Source organism: Halichoerus grypus, chromosome 2 (assembly GCF_964656455.1).
Source record: "Halichoerus grypus chromosome 2, mHalGry1.hap1.1, whole genome shotgun sequence".
NCBI lineage: Eukaryota > Metazoa > Chordata > Mammalia > Carnivora > Phocidae > Halichoerus > Halichoerus grypus.
The window spans coordinates 184,407,701-184,417,532 of NC_135713.1; the positions used below are offsets into that span (position 1 = coordinate 184,407,701).

A 9,832-nucleotide genomic window follows, 5' to 3' on the forward strand; every position below is an offset into this window, starting at 1 on the left:
TGCTGTTCCTTCTCCGTGGGGAGCTGGGGGCTCCTAAGCAGGCCCTGCCGGCCTCCCCCGCTCCCATCCTGGGAGGGGAGCCGGCCGGGCCAGTGCCCTCGCTGCCCCCAACGCCTAGGGCTTTCTAGGCGCCCTCTTGGCAACAGAACAGAGGGCATCCCGAGCAGGTGGCAACTCGCCCCGCCACGGGCTCAGAGCGGCGGGCGATAGGCGCTGGGGGGACGCGGAGATAGACAGACAGATAGCGCTCCCCTCGCCCGGCCCCCGCCCCCACCTTTCCCACGCTGCGGCCTCCCCGGAGCCGCTCAGACCTGGCGGCCACTCCTGCCCCTCGGCCCGGGGACCGGGACCCTCTGCCTCCGCCAACTGCAGCTCCCAAAGCCCTGGGAGCCCCTGGCAGCCTGCCTGCGGAGTCTAACTTGGGAAAGAGTCACAGAACCCCCTGCACACTTCTCTGCCTGGCGGAGGAGTCTTACGCGGGAAACCCCTCCCCCGGGCTTGGCGAGACTTGGGGAGGCTGCAGAGCCCAGAAATGGCCACAAGGTGGCGCGCTGGCACTGCGTGTCCTGGGTCGCCTTAGCCCTGCCAGGCAGCCGAAGGGGACGGGAGAATTGACAGGGCTGCCCTGTGTGAAGGTCTTACGTGGCCAGGGACTGAGATTTAGAGGAGCTCCCCCTCCCCCAAAAGGAAGGCGGAGAGCAGAACTGGGGTGGAATGGAGAAATGCTGTAGGCGTTCAGAACAACTTGGATGACTTTGCAGGCCAGATAGGACTTAGAAGGCGCCAGTCCGCAGGAAGGGGAGCTTCTTCAGGGCCTTCTCGGAGGGACAGGACTCAATGGAGCATCATGGTTCCCAGCTCCTGGAGACTGGGAAGGTGCTAAGAGTTTTATACACATCTGCATACAACTACCCATTCACACACAGACACCCCCTCCCATGGCCCTCCACTCACACTGCTTATGCGCCCATGCCCGTGCCCCCGCGCGCGCACACACACACACACACACTCCTGCACTTTTGTCCATCTCTGTACACTGTGGACCACGTGAAACCCTTACACCACACACCCCAAGTACACCCGCCCCATATACCTGATCTCTAAAAATGCCCGCATTCCCCCAGTGTTGTCCCCAATGCACAGAGTCTGCCCCCAAACTTACTGAGGCACACAGAGAGCCAGGCTGTGTCCCACCCAGCCTCATGGGGACCCCAGGTCCCCTGCTCCCTCCAGCAAGCCTGGGCAATCTCTGAACCTGCATCACGGGACAGGTTATGCTCCTCCACCATCTCCATAAGCCCCTAAATCCACACACAGCTGCCCCCCACCCCCCCGCCTCTCCAACAGGACCCTCTTGGCCCCCTTCTGACTTTCACAGTCCCAAGGCACTTTGTCCTGATGGGCCCCTTTCTCTGTAAAGACATTCAAGATTACATTTTATGACTGCATTGCAGTAAATAATATCAATATCATATAACCAAACATTTTCTTCAATCAAATGTCTTTCCCTTTTCTTCTGATTGTAAAAGAAATTAAAATATTTTCACAAGCCCTGGGTCCTTCCCACTCTGGGCACATTTGTCTGCCTGTCATTTGCATAGTGTATGCACACACACACCACCTTGGACCACCTCCCTTCACAAACACCCAATGGGCAAATTCCCCTGCTTCCCCATCGCACCTGAGCCCACCTCCCAGCCGCAGCCAGGGAGACAGACTGACTGACAAATCCTGGCGGCCGGGCAGAGAACCCTCCCCCCACTCCTTCCTTCAGAGACACTGGGGGGTTATCTGAACTGGTGGTGGGAGCCACAGGAGGAGTAACGAGGGGTGTGTGTGTGTGTGTGTGTGTGTGTGTGTGTGTGTGTTTTGGGTAACAACAAAGATTGGGGGGAGAGAGAAGAGAAAGAGAGAGAGAACGAAAGAGCGCAAGAGCATGTTTTGCCTCGAAGGCAAGACTTGCAGCCAATCAGAGCGCTGGAGCCTCCCTCCGCGACTCCACTATTGAGTCTATAACCGGCTGGCCGGGCGGAGCTGGCGGCATTTGACTGTGGCTTGGGACGCGACGAGAGGCCGGCGATGGTCTAGGCGCCCCTCGGCCTCCCCTCCCCCGAGACCCTGCGGGCCCTCCCCTCGGCCTCCGGACGCACGCCCCCGCCTCGTCTCCTGCGCCTCCTCCGCGCTCCTGCCCGCTTCGGCTCGGCGGCCCAGGCCAGCCCCGGGACGCGCGGCGCCCGCCAGGATGAGTGGCTCCTTCGATCGCAAGCTCAGCAGCATCCTCACCGACATCTCCAGCTCGCTGGGCTGCCATGCGGGCTCCAAGGACTCGCCCACCCTGCCCGAGTCTTCGGTCACCGATCTGGGCTACTACAGCGCTCCCCAGCACGACTACTACTCGGGCCAGCCCTACGGCCAGACCGTGAACCCCTACACCTACCACCACCAGTTCAATCTCAACGGGCTTGCGGGCACGGGCGCTTACTCGCCCAAGTCGGAATATACCTACGGAGCCTCCTACCGGCAGTACGGGGCGTACCGGGAGCAGCCGCTGCCCGCCCAGGATCCAGGTGAGAGCTTGGAGGGTTCCCCTAGGGAGAGAAAGGCGGGGAATTGAAGCCCAAATCTAGGGAAGCGTCGAGGGCAAAAAAAAAAAAAAAAAGAAGGTGCTGTCTAAAGTTAGACAGGGTGGGCTAGCTGAGCCCGAGAGGGGACAGATGACCTTTCAGTCCCTTCGCTGTGCGCCCCAGGTCTCGGTGAAGATGGGGCCAGCTAGGGGAGGAAGGAGAAGAGGGGTGTGAGGGGACCTCCGAATCGAGGTGCTTTCGCGGGCACATCAGGTGGCAGGGGCTTGGGGTTAGGCAGCGGGGACTGGAAGCTCCAGGAACCCTTTGGATATGGGTCGGGGAGAGGGGGGAATGGTAAGGGGGACATGGAGAAAGACAGACACACAGATACACAGACAGACACGCACACACACCGGGAAAGCAGAGACTGAGAAGTGGAAAAGTGAAAAAAAGAGAAAGGTGGAGAAAGAGCAAAAGAGAAATGTGGGGAGACAAAGTGAGAGAAAGGAACAGAGGAAAGGCCAAGAAAAAAAGAGAAGGAAGGAGAAAGGAAGGAAGGAAGGGGGAGTCTGTACTATGCTTGCAACTTTTCTGAGAATCTAAAACGATTCCAAAATAAAAAAAGTTTAAAAAAAAGAAGAAGGAAGGGAGAACGGAGGGAAAGAGCGAGAGAGGTGACCGAGGGCAAGGTGGGGCGAGAAGGGGGCGGCCTGCAGGCGGGTGGCGGGGAGCCGCGAGGCTGGGAGGCGAGCCGGGAAGGCGTCGGAGCGAAGCCTCGGCGGTCCTCGCCCGGGTGGCGGGCGCCGGGGACGGCGCTCTGGGGGCCGGGCGCCGAGCTGCGGGCTGGGGCGGGGGGTGGGGGGGACGCGTCGTGGGCGGCCGCCGGGTCCGGGTCCCCGTCCGGCTCGGTCGCGGGCGGCGGAGCGCGCAGCCGGGCGGCCGGGAGGCTGGGGCGGCCCGCGGGGCCCCGGAGGGCGCAGGGGGCGCAGGCCCAGGCTGAGCCGCCCCCCCCCCCACCCCCGGCCCGGTGCGTTGCCCGCAGTATCCGTGAAGGAGGAGCCGGAAGCCGAGGTGCGCATGGTGAACGGGAAGCCCAAGAAGGTCCGAAAGCCGCGCACCATCTACTCCAGCTACCAGCTGGCCGCCCTGCAGCGCCGCTTCCAGAAGGCCCAGTATCTGGCGCTGCCCGAGCGCGCTGAGCTGGCCGCGCAGCTGGGCCTCACGCAGACACAGGTCAGTGCGGGGCCGGCGACGGCCGCTGGGGCTCGGGGCGAGAGCGGGGCGGGGGGGGGGGGGGCGGCGCGCGGGACCCGGGGGCTCCCCAGGCGCCGCCGAACCTGGCTCACCTTCGAAAGCCCCTGCAGGCCCTAGAAACCCTTTGCCTGTAGAGGGAAGGCCACCCCTCCCCCATGCCAAGTCTCAACTGCTGTCGGAAGTTTCTGCATTAAAACGTGTACAGGCGTGCATATTTGTGAACCTGTGCAACTGTGTGTGTCTGCCACAAGGAGAGGTATCCTCCCCTTACTCCAGACTCCCTAGCTCCTGCGCTTCTCCGCAGCGCTTGTCCCTCACTTAACAGGAGTCCACATCGCTCTCCCCCGCCACTAGGCCAGGCGCGTGTGTACATACACGTGTGTGTGCGTGTATATTTGCACACATGCTAATGGGTTCGTGTACATGTGGGAATGGTCGCATAAGGAGAGTGACCTTTCAAAGGTCATTGTGTTTATAGATGGAGGGACACGTGTACGTGGCTGTGCACACTGGTGAGCTCGTGTACAAAAATGTACACTTCTACCAAAACTCCACATTCATGCTCAGCGCCCGAATGCTTCACCCCTTCCTCTGCCCCAGGCCAGGAAGGGAGATTCCCCAACAAAGGGGGAGAGGAACTCAAAGGTGAGCTCCACCCCTCCCCCCAGCCAGTTCCTAGAGCCCCCAGCAGCCTGTCCCTGCTCAGGGGAGGAGTGGCTGGTGGACGCCTGGCTCCCTACAGGTGTTGACAGGCGGGCCTGGGTTGCTGCGTGGGGCCCGGTCCGCTGGGAATCTGGGTCACCCAGTGAGGAGCTGATTCATTGTTTGTACCAGTCATGGGGTGGGGAGCAGCAGGGGGAGGGGGAGATACCCCAAGGGAAATTTGGGGAATCATGGCTCACCTGCTCCTGAGTCCCCAGGTCACCCCCAGGAGCCAGCTCCAGAGCGCTCACGGGTGCTCACGTTCATGGGGCATTTACCTGGGTGCCTCTGTGCGTGTGTGTATCTTCATAATCTGGTGTCTGAGTGTGATGCTGTGAGTGGGCACATTCCTGCACATGGAGATGCTTATGTGGGTGTGTGTTTGTCTCTGTGGATCTATGCGCCTCTGCTTATGAGTTTCTAATGTGAACAAAATGCCACGAACTGCCCATCCCCCACCTCATGGGCTGTCTTTTATTGAGTGCTTACTATATACCAGGTGACCTTAAGTTCTTTATCCGTCCAAGCTTATTTGAGCCTCATGATGACCCTATGAAGTAGGGGCTGTCAGCATCCCCATTTTGCAGATGGGGAAGGCAAGAACCAGAGAGGTTAAGTAACTTGCCCAAGGTCACACGCTTAGCAAGCGGCAGAGCGGACTTTGGACCCAGGCAGTGGAATGTTCCTCACTGCGTTCTATCCCAGATAGAAGAAAGATGCTGGCCCTGGGTCAGACACCTGGGTTTTGCCTGGGTCTTGTGTGTAACGTGGGGTGCTGGACTTGTCTTCTCTAGGCTGGGTCTCCTTGGGGTTTTCACTAAGCATCCTGAGAGGCTAACTCACTCCCCCTTTGCTGCACGCCCTCCCACGCAGGTGAAGATTTGGTTCCAGAACCGCCGCTCCAAATTCAAGAAGCTCTACAAGAACGGGGAGGTGCCCCTGGAGCATAGCCCCAACAACAGTGATTCCATGGCCTGCAACTCACCGCCGTCCCCCGCCCTCTGGGACACCTCCTCCCACTCCACTCCGGCCCCTGCCCGAAGTCAGCTGCCCCCGCCGCTCCCGTACAGCGCCTCCCCGAGCTATCTGGACGACCCCACCAACTCCTGGTACCACGCACAGAACCTGAGTGGACCCCACTTACAGCAGCAGCCGCCTCAGCCGGCCGCCCTGCATCACGCCTCTCCCGGGCCCCCGCCCAACCCTGGGGCTGTGTACTGAGCCCCCACCTGGCCTGAGCCTCCCACGAAGGACCCGGGACCAGGCAGAAGGCGTCTCCGTCCTAGCCGACACTCAGGAATCATCGAGGAGCACAGGGGGGACAAGGCACCTCTTTCCCCCTTCCCTTGCCCCTTCCTCCAGGGACCCAAGAGCTTCCAGATGAAATTTGCATGGACCAAGGATGTCCCCTGAACCTCCCTCCCCCTGCCTAGGCACTGGGGTCTCCCTCCAGATGTTGGGGCACTCCACTCCAGCTGGGACAGCCGTTCCCCTCCTGCTCCAGGAGCCTGGATTGGCTTTCAATGGCCCATCGCCTTCCAGCTTCTAAAACTTAGTGCTCGCTCCGCAGACTGGAGACCTTGGGGACCAGGGAGACTGCGAAGCATTTGCAAGTCAGGCCTGGGCCGGGGCACCAGCCACCATGGATGCCAGGTCAGGCCTGGTCCCTCCTAAGCCACCTGTGGCTCCCCACTTCCTGAGCATCCCCTCTGCCAAAAAGACATTGGACATCGTGACCAGGACTCAGGGTGGGGACGTCAGGCAGCCCCCAGCCCGCACTTCTAGCCCTCATTTCAGATTTGAGGGTTAAACCAAAGAACCCCCCCCCCCCCCCGCCAAGTGAGGGAATCGTTTAATATCTGTGGCTTTAGAGGGAAGAACTCAAGGAGCCATCTCTCTCCTCTCTCCCCCTCTGATGGGAGAGGGCCGGTGGGTCTCAGGTGTCTTTCCTAAGGACCCATTTCTTCTTTCGTGTACAGGACTTTGCACAACTTTGGTTTTAAAAGCTGTTGAAAACTAGGAAAACAAAGGGCATTGTTACCAGATAGGACCAGTCTCCCCTGCATGGGCACCTCTGCTCTGCCCCACCCCCACCCACCTCTTCCTCTCCTCCAGTAAGTTGGCAGTTTGGGTGCCAAACCCCAAATCTCCAAGGAAACGTGCCAGGCAAGACAAACCCCAAAACATCCCCTTTCCGGTGACTTTGGAAACAGATTGCTCCCGCAGATGGAGAATGGCGAGTGAGGTGCACGGGGAGAGGGGAGGGCGACAGCTCCTTGCCTTTAGTGCCTTTAGGGGCGAGGGGGTGGCTGTCTGGAGGGCTGGTAGCGCCGCCCCTCCTTGGCCCAGATTCCCCCCAGAGCTAACCTTCCTCCACCCTGATGTGGTCAAACATTGAAGAAAAGGGGAGGTGGAAGACTAGCTATATATATAGTATGTATTTTTTTTTTAAAGAGCAACAGAGAGAAGCAGCCTCCTCCCTACTGTGGTTTCCTATTTATGTGGCCCTTTCCTCCTGGATGTACCTGCCTGTGCGTTGTGAGCAGAGAGAAACAGGGATGTGGGCTCCGGCTGGGTTTGGGTTTGGTGGGATGTGCGGGAGCAAGGAGAGACGAGGTAGATCTCAGAGTCGCACCCGAGGGGGGCAGGAACGAAGCCGACTCCTCCCAGCCTTCTCATTTCTGCTTTCTTACTGGATCCATCTTTATATATAACGTTAATAAAAAAGAAGAAAATAACCACTGAGCTCTTTGAACTGGAGGCTGGAGGCTGGAGGCAGACAGCTCTTGGGGAGGGCCTGGGAGTTGGGGAAGGTGCTGGACGCAGAGAGGCCTCTGAGCCTCCAGGGGCTCGTGGGGGACTCAGAGCCCTGAGGATCCACTGCTGGGACTCTGGGCTCCAGGGCTGGGCTGGGCCTGGCCCCTGGTGGCAGGTGCTCCTGACCCTGTGGCTGCCCCCGACTTGGGCAGGTCTGGGTGGGTGGGAGGCTCCCAGCCGTGGCCTCCTTGACTCCACTCTGCTTGGCGGCTTGGCGTTCCCTGCCAGGCAGCTGCCTGCCGCCGCCGCCAGGTCACCTCAGGGCTGCTCTTTGATCTTGGGCTCACACGCAGACATGCTTGCACACGCGTGTAAACCCCCAGCCTCCACACCCAGGCACTCCCCAGTCCCTCACTCTCTGGTCTGTCCCTTCCAGCTTGGGGTGAGGGTGGGGCCTCAGGCAGGGGGAACACCACTGCCCCCCCAGCTGGCAGGGACCCCAGCCCATGCTGGGGAAACAAGCGGGACGAGGGAAGCAAACAGACGGAGGGGGTTCTGTGTTTCCCTTCTCAGGCTCAGCCCTGACTCCGAGCCCTCTTGCTACTGCCCCCCGCCCCCGGCCCGCCCTGCGGCCCACCGCCTGGGCCAGCATTGCTGCCACCTCTCCCCTTCTAGCTGCTCACCTCCAAGACTGAAGCCAGGGAGCTGGAGGTACTAGAATGAAGGGAGGGGTGTGAGTGACACATGTTGGTGCAGCTGGGAGACAGTGTGAATGCATGCACACGCTTGTGAGCTACCTTTCTCCCATATACACACGTACTGAGACACAGGGCGACATCTCTCCCTCTTCACACCTACATGGACTCCCACTTGAGCCAGACACACACACACGCACACACACACACCTGAGACCCCCAACACACAGGTGCACAAACACACATCCGTCACATCACCCCAGAGTTATGCACAGGTACGCACCCGCGCACACAACAAGCCCGAGGCAGCTCCCCGTACTGGAAAAAGTCTTGGATTGAGAATCAGCAACACCACCCAGCAGCCGAGGTGACCCAGCTCAGCCTGAAACCTCCCTGTGAGGCCCTCAGTTTCCTCATCTGTCAAATGGGGACAGCGAGCCCCACCCTGTTGGCCTCTGGGGCTATTGCCAGGCACCAAGGCCAATACAAATGAGAAGTCAGAAGGAAGGGTCTCTCAGGCTCACCCGAGGACCTGGGTAGACCGCAGTCCCGGGCACCTGGCCTGGGGGTTCCCCGGGCTGGGCTCCAGAAGGGCAGGGAGTCCCCGCCCAGCCCCCCTGCACCCCTCTCCCCCTCTCAGGAGGCCGGCCTTCCCTCCCCCAGGCCTGAGGGAGGCGGAAGGGAGGAGGGCCTTCCGCCCACGGACGCCAGCCGGGCTGGCAAAGGGTTAAGTGGTAGCTGCCAGGCGGGGCTGCGCTGAGCAGTTTGGTTTGAGGGCTGCGTGCAGGCAGGAGCAGCGAGGCGGCAGCCGGGCAGACTTGCTGGAGACACTGCATTTTATTAGGGCTGGGCTGCCAGCAAAGGGAGGGAGAGGGAAAAAAAAGGGCAGAAAGAGAGAGGAAGGAAGGAGGAGGCTGGGCAGGCAGGCTGGCGGGCGGGCTGCTGCGGGATGAAAGGCTGTTGTAAGCTCCCTAATTCCTCCCTGCTCATCCCTGCTCTGTCAGGCTGGATTAACTGCCCCGGTGACCTCCTGCGGGGGGTCAGCCCCACCCCTGAGCTCCCCTTCCTCCTCTCCTCACCTCAGGGGGCCACTCAGCTCGCCCTCCTCACTGGCCCTGGGCAGGGGGCGCAGAGAAAGGGCTTGGGTGGGGGACCTGGCAGGGTGCCAGGGTGGGGCCGCTGAGCCCATCTTTTGCCAGGTGCTTGCCTCGTGACAAGCTTGGGGGAAGCGGTGGGGCGGGGGGCGCTGCATAGGGAACCCCAGTCTGCCCTGGGGTCACTGTTCTCCAAACCTCAGGAACAGCTGACGATCGCTACAGTCCTACTCTGTGCCAGGCATTTGGCATGGGACCCTCCCAACTCTGTGCCAGGCATTTGGCGGGGAGGTGGGTGATAGGGTACCCATTCTTCAGATGGGGAAGTTGAGGCTCAGAGAGGTTCAGTCTCTGTCAAGGTCACATAACTAGTATGTGGCGATGCTGGGATTTGCACCCGGGTCTGTCTGGAGACTGGGTGCTCTTAATGGGCTTTTCTGCCGCTCAGTTTACTAAGGCGCCCCAGGGCAGAGCGTCAGGGAGCTGGAGCCTGCCGCCGCCGCCGCCGCCACTCCACCCACCCCAGCCCGCCAGCCCTCCTCCCCAGGCTCTTCCCTGGAGGAGAAGTGGAGGGGGGGAGGGGCTGGTCCGAGGAAAAGCTTAATGCTGTGGTCAGGAATGTGGTGCTGGAGTCAGCTGACCTGAACTGAATCCTGCCTCCACCACTTCACAGGCTGGGTGATCTTGGACAAGTCACTTTAACCTCCTAAGCCTCAGTTTCCCCATCTGTAATGTGGGGATAATGCTACCTGCCTAGTAGGGTTGT

The 9,832-nt window shown here is 60.6% G+C and overlaps 1 protein-coding gene across 1 annotated transcript; it reads left to right on the top strand.

The window, feature by feature from the left end:
• The first annotated feature begins 2,043 nt into the window (after positions 1–2,043).
• Positions 2,044–7,258, top strand: DLX3 (distal-less homeobox 3). Its single transcript, XM_036094798.2, has 3 exons — positions 2,044–2,567; positions 3,607–3,797; positions 5,394–7,258. Exons 1-3 carry the CDS (start codon positions 2,243–2,245, stop codon positions 5,739–5,741), a joined length of 864 nt encoding a protein of 287 aa, XP_035950691.1. The 5' UTR covers positions 2,044–2,242; the 3' UTR covers positions 5,742–7,258.
• Positions 7,259–9,832: the final 2,574 nt, after the last annotated feature.